Source organism: Vulpes lagopus, chromosome 7 (genome assembly GCF_018345385.1).
Source record: "Vulpes lagopus strain Blue_001 chromosome 7, ASM1834538v1, whole genome shotgun sequence".
Taxonomy (NCBI): Eukaryota; Metazoa; Chordata; class Mammalia; order Carnivora; family Canidae; genus Vulpes; species Vulpes lagopus.
In genome coordinates this window covers 54,531,144-54,548,534 of record NC_054830.1, presented here as the reverse complement: position 1 = coordinate 54,548,534, position 17,391 = coordinate 54,531,144, and the positions used below count along the sequence as shown (strand labels likewise).

Sequence of the window (17,391 nt, the reverse complement as noted above, 5' to 3'; positions counted from 1 at the left end):
CCATGTGCTTTCTCACCACAGCCTTGCCAAGCTGTTACCTCTGCCAGGCTGACCTACCTACAAAGGAGCAGCTTCAGTGAAACACCTGCCTCAAATATCATCTCCCAGAAGCCCTTCTTCTGCACTCACCTTTACCACTGTCCCATCACCATCTGTTTACCCTGCTCTCTCCTGGCAAAACCAAGCACGAGGACCTAAGCTTCCTTCCTCCAGAATCCCAGGGCCCAGCCTAGGCCAGACAGAAGAAAAGGTAGCAAGAAAGTCTTTCTGAATAAATGAAGCTCCTAAGGCCCACAGGGCTACCCTGCCTGGTGTTGCTACATTGTCAACTCAGGTCTGCCCCAAACAGCAAGCTCACCTGGCAGCTAACAAGAGGACTTAAGGGACTTTGCTGCATCTCGGTCAAATGTTCTCTTGCCCGAACCAATTCAGTACACTCAACAGGTGAGTCAACTCATAAGGAAACTCAAAGGGAGCATGGCCTCTATGACCTGGGGCGACATGTATGTCCTGGGTATCTCCCAAGCAGCATCAGTTCCAGCAGCTCTTGAGCCCTGGCTCTGCCCACATGGGTCCTCCATGACTTCAGACTCTTCCCCTCCTCTCTTGGTCGACGGCCTCCCCTTCCTCTCCACTGAGACTTCGATGAGTGTCTCGTTCTCCCCCTCTGGAGCTGTCCCCCCACCCTGACCCTGGCCTGCCCTCTGCTTTTTCTGCACATCATGCAGGAAGGACTGGGGAGCAGCCCTGGCGAGAACTGGCCGAGCAGGCCAGTGTGAAGCATTTTCTGGGGAGCTGTTGCCTCTATTCATTTTGTTTAACTCCTCCTGTAAATCGTTTTAACAGTCTTAAGATAATTTTAACTCCTATAAATAACATCCAGGAGGACACATGATGACCAAACTCACCCAGGTATCCAGGTTCAACCACGTAGATGGTGCTGTTGGGTAACCTGGAAGCACCCTGCATGCGGATACCTGAATTCTCACTTAAGGAACAAAACAGAAGGAAAACAGACCAGCTGGCAGCATTCAGCTTGGTATGGATGGCTTGATTACCATCAAGACATCACAGGTGTAGGAGAGAGGATGAAAACCCCCTTGCCTGAGGCCAAGTACAATGAAGCCGAGTTCCAGAATCAGAGGCCACGCCACTCTTCCTACACTAGCAGAGGAGGATCTCTCCAAGGGACACTGGAAATCGCACGAATAAGTCTAGGACAGACAACCCACAGGGAAAAGAGCCTTGGCCAGGCCCCTCAGATGAGGATGGTCATGCCAGAGAAGGTTCTGGAGGCGAGGAGTGAGGAGAGAGGAGTGAAGCTCTGCTCTTGCCACCACTTCCCATCCCAGAGCCTCTCCACAGAGGTAAGTGATTCCATACAGCCATGTTGCTATTTTGGTTCTTTCTGATTTTCAGACCTTGAGGGAAAACAGGGTTATTTTTAGCCTCGCCAAGCTTTCAGGAAGAAAAAAATGACTTCCAAACAGCAGATCTCCTGCACAGGACACCCATATGTACTTGCAGATCGGCCAGGGGCAAAGGATACTCCTGTGGCTGAGAACCAGGCTGCTCTGTCCCAGCTGCACTGCGGTGACCATCGACGTGTCCTGGTCCAACACAGCCACGGGCCGGCCCGCATCTCCCTCAGGGCCCGTGATGCTGTTCTGAAGCTGGAGCTCATACTGCTCGGAAGGCATTGACAGCTCTAGCCGCCCAGAACCAAAGAGGCACAAAGTTGGGGAGACAAGGGCAAAGAGAGGAAACATTAGAAACCAGTATGCCTGTCCCACTCCAAATCCCTGGACCCAGCTATGAGTACTACTGCTTGATTTTTCTTTTTTTTTTTTTTCTTGCTAAGTTTCAACACTTTTTAAAAATTCCAGTATAGTTAACATACAGTGTTACAATTTTCTCAACACTTTAAAATTTAACATATTCTCCATGCCTGTGGACAAAACTGACACTCTCCATGAATTTTCAGAAGCAATCAGTTTTTTTAGTGATTGCCATAAACTACTTTTTTTTTTTTTTTTAATTAAGCACAGCCTCTGACGCCAATTGCAGACTACCTGCAGAATACAGGAGTTCAATGAATTCTGCTGCTGCACTAAGGGGCCCAGGATGGGGCTCACGGGAGCCATAAAGCCTCTGGGGGGTTCCAAAAGAGTACCAATCCATGGCTTCCCAACCGGGTTTGGGGAGCTCAGTCTAGGATTTGCAAAGAATTTTCTCTGTTGCTATCCTCACCATCCATCAATGTTTCTCTGCTGTGTCATGTTGAAGTCACTCAATCTGGGCCAGCATGAAAAACGATTTCCCCAGGAAATAATGGGTCCTACAAAACCCACCACTTCTGCGTCAATCTTCTACACCCTAGGGGTAATGATCACGGATGCTTTTGATATAAATGGCTATTGCTGACCACAAAATTAAGACGTGGCAAGACTGTGACTGGTGTTTTATGTGCACATCACCCTCATTCTATCCTACAACCACCCTTGAAACGGGTACTGCTGATGCCCACGCCTTCAAGATGGTGGTGCTGTGGAAACTGGGACAAGAAGTCCGTTGGAGGTCCTATAGTGGGGAGTGGCAGAGCTGGGATTCAAGCCAAAGAGAGCAGGAGTACTGTTGTTTATTACTTTTTTCTTTTAAAGGTTTTATTTATTTATTCATGAGAGACACACAGAGAGGCAGAGACCCAGGCAGAGGAGCCCAATGTAGGACTCGATCCCAGGACCCCAAGATCACATCCTGGACCAAAAGCAGATGCTCAGCCGCTGAGCCACCCAGGTGTCCCTCTTTATTATTTTTTAATTTAAATTCAACAAACCAACATACAATGCATCATTAGTTTCAGATGCACTGTTACATGACCCTTCCTGGTCTGTCAAATTTCCTACCAAGCCACCTGCTCACAGAGCCTGCAGGTGTGGTGGCCATGTCCCTGCACCCCAGCAAGAGAAAGAAGAGAGAACACCAAGAGGCACAGACAGCACCCCTCCTCACCATTCCTCTCTGGTCCCAGCTCAGGACCTGCCACAGGAGGCATCCAGCACAAGGGCCAGGAGGAATTTCAGAATTCCCAAGAATTCTGATGGGAACTCAAAAAGGGAGGCAACCGGTCCACTTCCTGTGTTAGGGTGTCTTTTGTGTGTTGTAGTAAGTCCCCAAAAATTTGCCCTGGAGCAGCAGGTTCTCAAAGTGTGGGCCCTGGACCATCAGCAACACATGCCAACTACAAATGACTGGGCCCACCCCAGAGCTGCTGAACCTAACTCTGGGCCCAGTGCTCTGGGTTTGAACAGGCCCTCTGGGTGATTCCAGTGCACGCTGGAACTGAGAATCCCTAGTGTATACACAGACCATCTCCTTGTCCTCTACATGGTGGAAGCCCAGCCGACCTGGGCTGTGTTCATAATATGGCAGCAGTGCATGGAAGATCCATGCCATAATAAAATAATGCCATTGCTCAATAAAGTAGTACTTTATACTGCTTCATGAAATACTAGCTTCCTCCCTTATTTAAAGTTCTCCAAATGAATAGGCCATTTTGGGAAATGAATATACGATTCTCAAAAGATCTTGCACAAGATAATTACAAAATCCTAAGACAATGAAAATAAGGGGGGGGGGCGTTGGACTCCTGAAATACCTCTTATAATGCAGAACTCACTACTTGTAAGAGGAACTGAATACCGAAGGCTTTGCAGATGCTAAGGGTCACTGTCTATCTGTAAAAATAGGAAGGCTGTTCTTGGGGCACCAGAACAGCCCATCTGCCATCTGCAGAGGATAAAGGGCCATCCCCAAGGCTACCCTTCCGTAAGCCAGGAGGCCCACATGCCTCCAGGAGACAGGCTCTGTGACCCTCCCAACCCTGGCTGACCCTTCAGATGTGCTTCTAATGCCCCTAACCCACTCCAGGTAGGCTCCAGGGATGACCATGGAGCTCCTGGAGAGGTGGATCTGAGTAAAGGAGGATGAGGAGCTCACTCCCCTGCCTCTGGCTCTAGCCCCTGCTCACACAGCCCACGTGAGCTAGTTCTGGGCAGCCATGGCTCAAGGGTGTGCTGGGTTCCAAGACCCTTTGATACCTGGGTCACCGACACCAGCCTATACAGGTGTTTCTCCCTGCCCCTGTGCATTTTCTCTCTGCCACTTCCACCGTTCCACTTGTCAAGTTCTTTCAGACACCAATTTCCTCAATCAGCATGGCCTTCCCACACTTTGTACTGCCTGATAATTTGGTTCCTATGCCAGCTATATCTGCAAACAGTACAAACACGAACGGGATTGAGAACTGAGCGGGGAGATCTGTGCCCTGCCCCTACCCTGGAAACGCTGCCCTGCATTAAGAACACACATACCCCTGTTAAAAGTTCCAAGGGCCCCTCTCTCCCTCACCTGCTCCCACCTGTAAGAAGTTTGCAGAGTAATCACCAGATTGGCTACTGGGCTGTGTGCTCTAGGAACCCAGGCAGCATATGCAGCACCCAGCAGACTATGGCACCAAGTAGGTGCTCAATAAATGGGCTTGGAAGAAAGCAAGCCACCTGGGGCACGTAGGTGGCTCAGTGGCTAAGCATCTGCCTTTGGCTCAGGGCGTGATCCCATGGTCCCAAGGATCCAGTTCTGCATCAGACTCACTGAGGGGAGCCTGCTTCTCCCTCTGCCTATGTCTCTGCCTCTCTCTGTCTCTCACGAATAAACAAAATCTTTAAAAAGAAAGAAAGAGAAAGAAAGAAAAGAAAAAAGAAAGAAAGAAAGAAAGAAAGAAAGAAAGAAAGAAAGAAAGAAAGAAAGAAGAAAGCCACCCAATAAAGGGAGGCAGCCAGAAAGGAAATAAAGATATGGAAGAAAAGAAGAAAATCACATGTTTAAGGAAAGAAAACTTAAAAAAGAAAAAAAGAAAGAGAATACATTTGGGGTTACAATGATCTGCATGCTAATAAGTCCAGGTGGCTGGCCTCTCACCTAGAATTCTGAGCCAAAGAGGGATGCCATGTGAGACAGCAGCTGAAATTCACATCCCTGTAAGGCCCTCCTGACTTCCCTGCTTAGTCACCTTGTTTAAAACAACAGTGATGTGAATTATATCTCAATTAAAAGAAAACGAGCCCAATCCATCTAAAACAAATGGACAGAGTTTCCATCCGTATGACTTGTCCATGGTAGACCTTTGCTGTGTATCATTTTTGAACAAACTTTCTATCTCGTTTCCCTACTGATAAAAGGGAGCATTCCTATTTCTGGCCCTGGGGCATCTTTTGTGTGTTCTACTCTTTAACTTCTATGGAGGGTCAGTGACTCAACCCAAAGTTTTCTGGGTCCCTTGAGATGTGTCATTCCTCTGGACTATGACACCTGAACTAATTCAGGGTGAGCTCTCAAGACCTCTCCGTTAAATCACCCACCCTTACCATGGTGACTGCCTTCCCTGGTTGGGGCACAGCTCTCAGATCTCTGACCAAGAGGCCCTGCCCTGCTTCCTACCCAGAAGGGGCCCATTCTCAGCTTCCATGGCCTGAGGGGCAGAGTCCTCTGCCACACTGTAACTTCTGATCAGATCCACTGCTCTCAGGAGACACGGTGTCCTTCAGGGCCCCATCTATACAACAAAACCCGAGTTTCTTGGATACTGAAGCCTGTATATGCTTCTTAAACAACACTCTGCATCACAGACAGAGTGACCGTCCAACCTGGGGGCGGCACCTGCCTGAACACATGTCAAAGCCCTTGGACAGGTGATACTCCTATACCTGAGACCCTTGATATCTTGTGTTCTGGTCACAAAACATTAATATACATAGTGGAATACTATTCATCCTTAAAAAGGAAGGAAATTCTGACACATACTACAACAAGGATGAGCCTTGAGGGCATTATGGGTAAGTGAAATCAGCCAGTCACAGAATGATAAATATGGTGGATTCCTCTTCTTTGAGATCCCTACAGAAGTCAAATCCATAGAGACAGAAGGTAGGATGGTAGCTGCCAGGGGCTGGGGAGCAAGTGATCCATGGAAACAGTTTCAATTCTGGGAAGATGACAAAGCTCCAGATAGCCAAGGTGGCGATGATTGCACCACAACGTGAGTACACTTGATGCCACTGAACTGTGCACTTAAAAATGGTTAAAATGGTAAACTTTATTATGTGTATTTTACCATAAAAAGGGGAGCCTCTGCCATGATTACCATGCTGAGTTCATGACCCACCTGTAATCTTCCCTTGCCTGATCTTCTGCACCTTGTAGCGAATGGAGGTTCCCATCATCAGGTAAACGTCGTAAGCTGGGTTCAGAAGGATGTTCTCCAAAATCAGCAGCCTGACCTCCGCAGGGCGCACATGCTTGGAAGAAAGAGGAGGATAGAAAAAGTGAGGGGGGAGTATTGTGCTTGGGTGGTGCAGTCAGTTAAGCATCTGACTCTTGATCTCAGCTCAGGTCTTGAAAAACAGTGAGATGGGGTTGGGGAACAGCGAGTAGTGTGGTCAAGAAAAAGAATCTAGAACTTCTCAGGATTGTTATGTGGGAACAGAGACGTTAGGGGTGAAAAAAACAAGGCAATGCTCATAGCCCCATACCTTCAGACCCCCAAAGCCCCAGGGGAATCCTGTGCATATACTAGGCACATGTTTAGTGGCTACTGCCAAACCCTATGGAGCACATCACTTTAAATTATGCACATTACAGCTCAACATACAATCATAATAGTTAAACCACTGGAAAAGTGAGGAGTGGTATCCATGGATACTATGGCCACCAGGGGCTCGGGGGTGCCACCCACAAAAGCCCAAAGGCCAGGGCAAACCTGAGAAGGGGAGAGATATATGTCCTTGATGAGTGCTCAGCAACCCCCTGGCCACCCCCCAATGCCGTGACCTCCTCATCAAGAAAAGACATGGGAGACTTGAAATGGGAGAAAGACCACCAGTCTGGAGTCCAGCGCACCCCTCGGGTTACCAGAGTCTACCTGGGCTCCCACCTGGCAACTCTTCAAATTGGAGAAAACTTGGCAAAGGAAATGATTCTCATCCACAGAAATGCAAATACACCATCTCAGGTGGAGGTGCAGTCAATTGTTGTCCTGTGGATATTGACCAGTTCTGCTTCAAGAATTCCTAAATTCTTGGGGTTCTCCTCTGCTGCAGCTGTAATGTCTTAAAGGTTTCCTCACTTACTAGTAAGTTAAATATGTCTTTGACTCATCCAAAGAGAAAAAAAAGCAGCCCTGGGGCCCAGCTCTGTGGCCCAGCACGGCAGACAGGGAAGCACACAGGTAACAGGCAGGACAGAGGTAGACGGGCTGGGCTCGGGGGCCCAGAATAAAAAGAGGCAAATGATCTCCAAACACTAACTGCAGGACTAACCCCTGTAATATGGCATGTCCCGCACTTCTAAAAGCCTCCAGGACCCCCGGCCTACTAGCTAAACCACTAAAGAATGAATCAGGAGGAGTTCTCTCATCTGTCACTTTAGAAATTCAATGGGCAGATGGAGTGCTGCACTGTTCCTGCATGAGCTCTAGGAACCAGGCGAACAAAAGGAAGATCTCACGGTTGTAGTTCAAAGGAGGCAGGGGCAGGGCAGATGTGTGCCCACAACATGCAGGTGCTAGTGAGGCCAGGGTGATTTGGGGTACAGCGAGGTAAGGAGCTTGAGCCCTGTACAGCTAGGACCACCAATCTCAGGGCTCGAAATGGGGCTCAGAGACAGTGTGGAGGACACCAGGAAATCCCCAGTGTTTTCAGAGCCCCAGATGCTTGGATGCATCCCTACACTGGGACAGGAGAGTATTTGCTGAAAATCAGCTAGTTAATAAACATCCCATTGCTCCTAGAACTCCCTCAAAAGTGACAACGCATCAACTGCTTTGTGACTCTGGAGGTGGTGTACTCTGGCCTCCAACTACCTCTCTCAAAAGCTGTGGTCCCCACACACCAAACCCAACAAATAGAAATATGGAATCACACCTTGAAGTTCCCATTTCATGAACAGTGAAACTTTCACAGTAGAGCAACTCATTTCCACTCCTAAATGTGTGCACAGGCGTGAGTGGGAACAGGCAGCCTGGTGCCACCCCCAGGAAGCCCAGCACTTCCCGGGCCCAAGGGTCCCACCTTGTAGACGGCCTCCTGGATGCGTGCCTTGAGCTTGGAGCTCCCAGTCTTCATCCCAGACACCAGGATGGTGTCCCCCTGCTTGGCCACCTTCTCCATCTCTGAGATGTAGGAAGGAGGGATGTATGTAGACTCCAAGAATGTGAGAATTCTGGAAAAGGAAAGTGTCATCAGACCTGATTGGGGAAGCAAAGACCCTAACAGATTCACTGTCTACTGGCACCTCCTAGTAGGGGCCAGACGCTGAAATAAGTGGTGGTGCCCTACCCAGTGCTGCTCAGAAATGTGTCCCTGAAACTTCTTCCTACATCAGAATTGCCAACCTCTTCATGAAAAATGCAGATTCTTGGCCTCTGGCCCAGGCCTTAGTCTGCATGAGACTGGCACTGTGCCTTTCCTCAAAATCTGCATGTGATTATGGTAAACACTGAAATATTAGGACCACCTGTTTAGTCAAAATGCTTCACTCTCATAGATGTGACAGGTGAGGCCCAGGGAAACTAAGAAGCAGGCCCAAGACCATGGACCCAGCTGGGGTGGTGCCAGCAATGCCCACCAGGCTCCCAGGGCTCCCTGCTACATTCTACCCACACCTCTGGGCCAGTTCCTGCCACTGGGAAATGATTCTCAATGACCCTCCCTCTGAAGTGTCAGGAAGAGGGGATCACACCCATCTTCTCACCCCTGGGGTTAGGCCATGGGGAGAAGCCCCAGGTGGAAGAGAAGTCAGGATGTGGTGACCCCGGGGAGGGTCGGCAGGAAGCAGGGCTGGCTTGAGGGACCCTTTCCATAGTCTCTTTTGCAGCCTGTGATTTATAAGTTAGCCCGCCTCTCCACTTGAACAAGAGCAGTCCACTGGACACGCTTTCATTCTCCCCAAGACCTGCCGGGTGCTGTACTATGCTGTGATTTATTTCCTTGCCCGGTTTTACTAGGTGTTGTCACATCCTGGATTTAATGAAAATCCAGGACACTCTGGTTGCAACATGCCTTAGCACCTTAGATTTTTGGTTAACATTCAGCTCATGTACAGAGTGCCTGGAAGCTCAGGGGGCTGTTGTGACAGGAAACACACCTGGCAGCACAGAATGGGGCAGGGAACCAGCATTTTCTGAATATCTAGTGTGCATCAGGCCCAGAGATGGGCTCTGAATACTGGTCACCATGCTAACCCACACAGCCGCCCTCAGAGGTAGGCACAATAATCCCCTCCTTCTGATAGAGGAGGAAGCTGATGCCCCGATGGGCTGCGTTCTTGACTAAAGCCAACAGGCAGGAAGCAACCCAGCCAGGATGGGAATCCAAGTCTCTGACTGCGCAGCCCATGTTCCTGGCTTTATGAGATGCCAGAAATTCTAGAGCTCATTCGGCAGACAAAGGTTGAGGGTCCCATCCCCCCAAAGACCTCTGACCCAAAAGGGCAACCCAGCTCGCAGTGTCAGGGCATGAGAATGTCTGCCATGAGAATAGTCATGAGCTGAGCTGAGATGTTCCCCAAAGTCCCGAGCTGGACTTTTAAAGGTGTAGATAAAAGACCAGACTCTTAATTCCCCACAAAATACTTGCTAATTAGAAAGTGGTAAGACAGTGACTTCACAGTGGGGGCACCCCAGCAGACACCACCTAATGCAAGTGATGACAGTGAAGATCATCAGAGATAGACCCACAAAATCATGATAAGATGCAATCAGGAGAACACAGAAGCTCAACTCTGTGATATTCCTGCCAAAAATGCAAAGCTCTGAGGCTAATCAGGAGGGAGTATTGGATAATCCCAAAATGAGAGACATTCTACAAAATAACTGGACTATATAATCTTCATAAGTATCGAGGTCCCCCCCCAAAAAAAGACAAAAAACTGTCCCAGGCTGATAGAGATTAAGGGACAGGACAACATACGGCAAGTGACTCTGGCTGGATTTTTTGCTTCATATGAAGGATAAAATTCGGGTAGGTTGGCAAGGCCTGAATGAATGCTAATGACAGTAGGCATCAGTGTTAATCTTCTAATTTTGATGACATGGTGGCTATGCTGGAAAATGTTGTTACTGATAGTAAACGTACACTAATATAATTAGGGACATCAGGTCGGCTCTCGATGGTTCAGGGAGGGACACCACTTTTTGTACTACACTTGCAACTTTTCTGTAGGCTGAAAATAGCTGTGAATTTTTTTTTTCAAAATTAACTCTTCCTCTGGAGCTACAGAGTATAATCCTATATGAAATAAGTCCATCAGAGAAAGACAAATACCATATGATTTCACTCACATGTGGGATTTAAGAAACAAAATAAACAAGCAAAGGAAAAAGAAAGGAGAGAGACAGAGACAAACCAAGAAAGAGACTCTTAACTATAGAGAACTTGTGGGTACTAGACGGAAGATGGTGGGAGGGGGGATGGGGGAAATAGGTAATGAAGATGAAGGAGGGTCCTTGTTGTGATGAGCACCAGGTGATGTACATACCTGTTGAATCACCACACTGTACACTTGAAACTAATATAATAGTTTCAATAATTATTAAATAAATATTAATTATTAATAAATATTAAAACTAATATAATAGTTTCAAGTTTTATAATATAATAGTATATGTTAATTATACTGAAAATAAAATAAAATTTTATAAAGACTGTAAGGGAATACTAAAAAAACTGACTTCCTTTAGAAGAGACTTTATTCTTTTTTTTTAAGATTTAAAATAAATAAATTTAAATAAAGATTATTTATTTATTCATGAGAAACAGGGAGAGAGAGGAAGAGACACAGGCAGAGGGAGAAGCAGGCTCCCTGTGGGGAAGCCTGATGTGGGACTCAATCCTAGGACCCCGGAATCACCTGAGCCAAAGGCAGATGCTCAACCACTGAGCCATCTAAGTGACCCACCTTAGAAGAGACTTTCTTTTTTATTTATTTATTTTTTTAAAGATTTTATTTATTTGTTCATGATAGACATAGAGAGAGAGAGAGAGGCAGAGACACAGGCGGAAGGAGAAGCAGGCTCCATGCCGGAAGCCTGACGCAGGACTCAATCCCGGGACTCCAGGATCACGCCCTGGGCCAAAGGCAGGCACTGAACCGCAGAGCCACCCAGGGATCCCCAAGAAACTCTAAAATTTTATTAATAAGGCATGAGACAATGCAGCATACAATATGCAATAGCAGGGGATACAAGCCCAGACCTTGGGTCTGCACAGCACTGGCCAACAGGATTTTCTGGTCCACATTTGCTCTGGCCAATGTGCAGTAATCACTAGCCACATAGCTAACAAACACTTGAAACATAGTACATCTGAGGACGTGGATTTTTCATTTTATCTCATTTAAATAGCCAAGGTTGGGTTAGTGATTATCATATTGGATAGTGAATATTTATGTAGATCTGAGTCCAAATTCTAGCTCTACCACTTACCCACCTGACAAATGGCTTAAACTTTCATTTCTATGTCTGAAAGATGGCAACAATGGGGGTATGGGAGTCCATACAGCTGTTGGAGGGATTGAGTGAGTCAAGATGCCTACCGAGCCCATCTTGTAAGGAATCCACCTGCATCCTCCAGTGCTGGGGAACATAGCCTCCTGCTCCTGGGAAGGGCTGTCACTGCTGGAATGTCTTCCTAGCCACAACCTATCTCCCCTCTCACTGCCCTCTGAGGCCATATGCAACCCTTTCCTGCACCCTGTGCAGCTTCCGTTATCTGGGGCAAATTTTCTCTTTCACAGCCAGACATGCCAGCCTCCTTGACAACTTCCCACGGCCCACCAGTGGGCTGCAGAAGCGGCAAGACTCCCACACAGCCTTGTGAGCCAAAGTACTCTTCCTTCATCAGTCATGGGGAATGCTGGCCAGCATCCTAGGAACTGCCCTGGGCATCTTTGCTGAGGTTGATGATGATGATAAAAGACCCCAGCCTACAAGGAGCCAACGGACAGACCCCTTCCTGCTTTCCTGCAAAGGTGAGGCGCCTCTTACCGCAGGGCATTGTGGGAGTCTGAGAACCCATTGGCCTCCGTGTCCTTCACAATTGTCCAGTCAAAGACCAGCCCAGCCAGGGTGCTGAATGTGTTCCCTGTAAGAGCAGATGGGGGGGGGGGCAGAAATGCAGCAGAGTTAACTGGGGTCCAGGAGAAGGGGAAAACACAGTCAGTACCACCCCTCTGCAAAGCAGGTGTCATGCCTCCATTTCAGGAAAGAACAACTGAGGCCTACAGGGTCAGGGTCACATGACCATGAAGGGCTCACCTGGGATGTGAACCCAAGTCCTAGGTGAGCACTCGTGTTCTTCCCACTGCACCTCCAGCCTTTGACTGCTCATGACAGGCCCAGGGTAGCATGTGACACCACCACCCCTCACATCTACAAGTACTTTACAGTCTAGGCGAGACTGGAGTCATTTATTCCTCCTTACTCTCCCTCTGCAGAGAAAGAAGCTGGGGATGAAGAGCAGCATCTTGTCTCTTTGCCTGGATGCCGAGATTCCCAGGGTCCCAGTGTAGAGGAGATGGCAAGCCACCCAAGCTGGCCTTAGCTCTGAAGTTCAGCTTGCTGTCCGTGAGCGTTCTGACCAGATGTCAGGACAAGCAGAGCCTAACCAATGACTGGGCGATGATTTTGGAGATAGGACTCAGAGGGGGTCCTAACACTCCGCAAAGACCTTCTTAGTGTAAGTACAAGGTCTGGTTCCGTGTAGATGCCCTACAACAGGGTGGGAGATAGAAACCAGTAGGCCTAAAACCAGATCTCTGAGGAGCCGTGGCTTTGCTTTTACCTACACAACGCTGCTTTTACATTTTTGGGTTATTTCCCATCGTTTCAAATTAAGAAATGCAATATATATATATATCCAGCTTCCAAGCTTATTGAAAAGTCTACTGATCCAGCCTCCTGGGCCCCAGTTCCTCTGCTTAGCCTTCTTGAAAGGATCATGGTCTCAGATTTGCCACATTCCCCACCATGCTCTGTTGTCCCCCTCCCCACAGTCTTCATCTATATTCCCTGTCTGCCCGGCAACCCAAATAAGAACATCTGAAATCTAGAAAAGCTCTTTCTACAGTGCAAAGGGCAAGGCATTTAGAGTCTGACAGGCCCCAGGTCCCACCCCATCCCACCTGTGAGATCTCAGAAGCCAAGCACAGCAGGGCGTGGCAAAAGCTCCAGAAAACTGGACTGTCCTGGCCATTACTTTTAGGGCAACATAGAGTTACTCTGTGACCCAGTAATTCTACTCCTGGGTATGCGCCCAAGAGAAATGAAAAGCTTTGTCTTCACAAAGACTTGCACATGAAAATTCAAAGCAGCATTATTCACAACAGTCAAAAGGTAGAAGCAACCTAAATGTCCATCAACAAATGAATGGATAAACAAATGTGCTCTATCCATACAATGGGATATTATTCAGCCATAAAAAGGAAGGAAATACTCAGTACAATATGAATGAACCTTGAAAACATTATGCTAAGTGAAAGAAACCAGACTCAAAAGACCATACGTTGTATGATTCTATTTATATAAAATGTCCACAATAGACAAATCTATATACACTAAAAGCAGCAGCTGCCAGGGGCTGGAGAGAGGAAAGAATGGGAACTAACTGCTCAAGGGTACTGAGTTTCTTTCCTGCAGTGATGAAAATGTTCTAAAATTACCTAGTGGTGATGGTTGTACAACTTTGTGAATATATCAAAAACCACTGAACTGTACACTTTAAGTGGATGAATTTCATGGTATATGAATCTCAAAAATAAACAAATCTTTTTTTAAAAGTAACATAAGACAGGAAATAAAACAGAGCGGTCAAGAGCAGGGCTTGGCAAACCACATCACACTGCTAGTTTCTGTAAATTAATTTTTATTAGAACACAGTCACTATGCATCCTCTATGATTGCTTTGGAGCAACAGCGGGAGACCAGAGACAGTGTGGCCATATGCTATATGGCCCTTCACAGGAAAAGTCTGCAGAGCACTGGCCAAGAGAGTGGACTTAGGGGCCAGGCTGGAGCTTAGACTCTGGTTCTGCTACACACTAACTACATGTCTTCTCCCTGCATACACGTGTGTTCATACTCTGTGCCTCGGATTCATCATCTGGATATGAAATGAGGTTAGAACATGCAAAGTGCTCAGAGGAGTGCCTGGCCTCAGCGTGGCCTCAAGCTTGGTCATTTGTTCCTAAGATCATTGAGTAATTCCCACAGAACCCTGCTCCTATCACCTCACTGCACAAACCCTTTCCCCGGCTCCCTCTGCTTTCAGACCAGTGCAAACCCCCATGTCTGACATGCAAGATCCTTTACATCCTGCATCCCCCACCATGGCACCTGCTTCAAGTTTAGTCTCCTCCAGAATAAAATGGCCTTCTGAGGTGGTCAAACACCATACTCCTCATGACTTGGTCAAACAGCATGTCCCTAAGAAGCTGTCTTGACCTCTGTCCCCCACACTCAACTGCCAACCCTCCCTGAGGTTGCCTCACATCGGATTTGATGACAAGCAGCACTTACTGAGATGCATGTGGGCCCCTCATGGCCTGAGCTACTGAGACAGAAGCCAGCCCTTCCTTCCCAGCACCTGGCAGGATGCCCAGCAGGTAGAACTGCTCAGGTGTCACCTGGCTCGCTGAGACCTACTACGGGCTGCCCAGCTCTAAGCCCTTTACACACTTCTCACCAAATCCTTGCAGCCCCCCTGCCCCCGATAAGCACCACTATCTCAATTTCATAGACCAGAAAATAGTTCAGAAAAGTGAGGCAGCTTATCTGATAAATGAATAGACAGGAAGGAGAGACCTGAAAGATGCTCTAGAACAGGGATTTTTTTGTCCCCAGGGGACATCTGGCAAAGGCTGGAGATACTTTTGGTCCTCAAAACTTGGGGAGTTCTACTACCTTTCATAGGTAAAGGCCAGGGAGGTTGCTGAACATCCTATAACATCCTAGACAGACCCTACCACAAATAATTATCCAGCCCCAAGTGTGGATACTAGCAAGCTGGGAAATTCTGATCTAGAGAACTTTATTTTTAAGCAGAGGGAGCTGGAGAGGTCAGGGAAGATTTCAAAGACAAGGTAAGGCAAGGACTGGGCTTAAGTTTTGTGAGATCCCTCACTTGAAAGGTGTCTATTGCCTGACTTTCTCCCATAGGAATCTTAGCCTACAAATTTCCCTTTGCTCAGCTTCCCAAGAGGTTAGGCTGCAACCAAGACAGCCCAAGAACAGATCTTCTAAGAACCCCAGAACAATCCAATATTGGATCCAGTGAAGTAAAGTGAAAGATGGTGCAAGGGACAGCACACAGATGTGTCCCAGCGTGCACACACATTCGCATGTGTGCCCTGCAGTCTGGACCAGGGAGCCAACCCCAGCCCTCAAAGCCAGGCAAGGAGAAGGCGCCCACTGTTTCCAGAGTGGTGATTCAGTGAGCCTCTCCCAGCTTCTCATTGCTGCCAAGACATTGGATGTCAGCTTCCCAAAGGTATGCCTTTACCCAGCACAATCCCGTGCACAGGCATGGAATCTGCCTCTAGGGATGCCGAATCTCTCATCTCACAGGCCCTGCTGCAGAGGCCAAGGGGTGCCACCTCCCAAGGCCTGGGGGCTACTCAGAGTGGTCCTGACCTCTTCAGCGTCTCCCCAGCACTAACCCTGCCATCCTGGCTGGAACAGCCCTCCATAGGGGAACAGCAGGGCCAGACGTGGAGGGACAGAGAAGCAGACTGTCAGGGGCACGTCCTCACCTTCAGAGTCCAGAGCCTGGATCTTCAGCTCCAGGGGAGAGTCCTCCAGGTAGAGTTCACGGGTAGTGGAGACAATCTGAATGCCGTGGATGAGGTCAACGATGGCATCACAGCGCAGGACCTGGCCCGTGGCTGGAGGGACGGGAATAGAGGGGTTGGCACAGAAGGCGGCACCCCGACCCCACTCCAGGGTCTCATAGCTCAGGTACTCTTGCACTTTGGCAAAGATGAGAGCAACCAACAAAACCACGACCATGAAATGGAGCCGGGTGATCCTCAGAAGCCAAGCTGCTGACCAGCACGCAGGCCTTCTCAAAGTCAGCACGGACCTGTACGGAGTAAGGGCTCGGAGGCATTTTCATCACCCCTCTTGCACTTTTGCAAGGTGAGCACCAGCATTTTAGGCTGTGTATGAGAAAACTCCTCAGAGAAAATCTGGTTTTGATGGGGTGTGACCATTAAGTTAAATGGCCAGGATACATTGTGATGAGTTAGAATCCAGAAAGATAACGCTGTTCTGAATGCTTGTCCCTACGCTAAAATTAGGAACTGCACCCAGAGTTTGTTTGCTTTGCACTGGTGTTTTCACACAAGACTATCAACTGTACTATAGAATAAAAGAGTTGTGTGAGCAAGCACAGAGCTTTTTACTTGCTCCATAAATAAGATACATAAATGGCATTACCTGGAGAATTCTCCAGTTAAAAATAATGGCATGTGACACAAAATCATTGTGACCATTCTCCAGGCACCATATGAAAACCTGTGTACTGTTAATGGTACCTTGTTTGAAAGCACTACATCAAAAGCCATAAAAAATATTCATATGTAAAACTGGGAATCTATCCTTGGCAGAAAATAGCTTCAAAGAATCCAAAATTGTTCTCTGTACAAACATATTTACTTTTCTATATATGCTGGAACAAACATCTGAAAACAATCTAAAGTCCAATAGAAGGGGATTCTTACAGGACAACCCCCCTATGAGGAATATTATTCAGCCATTAAAAACGACTCTAATAAAAATAAGAACTTTTCATATCATGTTAAGTGGAAGAAAACATGACAGGAAATGACATTAATTGTCTTCTAAGCATTTTACAACCATAGGATGTTAAGTTAAATATGGGGTAGTAAAAGAATTGCAACAATTTTCTTCACTTTGACTCTACCCACAGAGGAGTTATCTGGGTAACAAATAATTATTTATAAATTAAAGTCAGGGGATGCCTGGGTGGCTCAGTGGTTGAGCATCTGCCTTTGGCTCAGGTCGTGATCCTGGGGTCCCAGGATTGAGTCCCACATCAGGGTCCCCATGGGAAGCCTGCTTCTCCCTCTGCCTATGTCTCTGCCTCTCTCTCTCTGTGTCTCTCATGAAGAAATGAATACAATCTTTATAAAAAAAAAAAAAAAGAAAGAAAGAAATGAAAGCCAGCCTCCACGAGAGGGAAAACAGGACACAGTGCTGTTGGGAGGGACTAGAGCTGGTGCTGCTTGCTTGGCCTCCCCTCCTGCCTGAGCATCCTTTGC

General features: G+C 47.6%; 1 protein-coding gene across 2 annotated transcripts in view; it reads right to left on the bottom strand.

Annotated features, from left to right (window-relative positions):
* Positions 1-17,391, bottom strand: part of NUP210 (nucleoporin 210) — a 106,334-nt gene that overhangs the window by 70,018 nt on the left and 18,925 nt on the right. For both annotated transcript variants that reach the window (XM_041761489.1, XM_041761488.1), the window contains exons 3-8: positions 15,862-15,993; positions 12,101-12,197; positions 8,127-8,277; positions 6,224-6,356; positions 1,550-1,708; positions 909-977 (exon numbers count right to left, since the gene is read on the bottom strand). In XM_041761489.1, the coding sequence (XP_041617423.1) occupies positions 909-977; positions 1,550-1,708; positions 6,224-6,356; positions 8,127-8,277; positions 12,101-12,197; positions 15,862-15,993 (741 nt within the window). The remainder of the gene's footprint in view (positions 1-908; positions 978-1,549; positions 1,709-6,223; positions 6,357-8,126; positions 8,278-12,100; positions 12,198-15,861; positions 15,994-17,391) is intronic.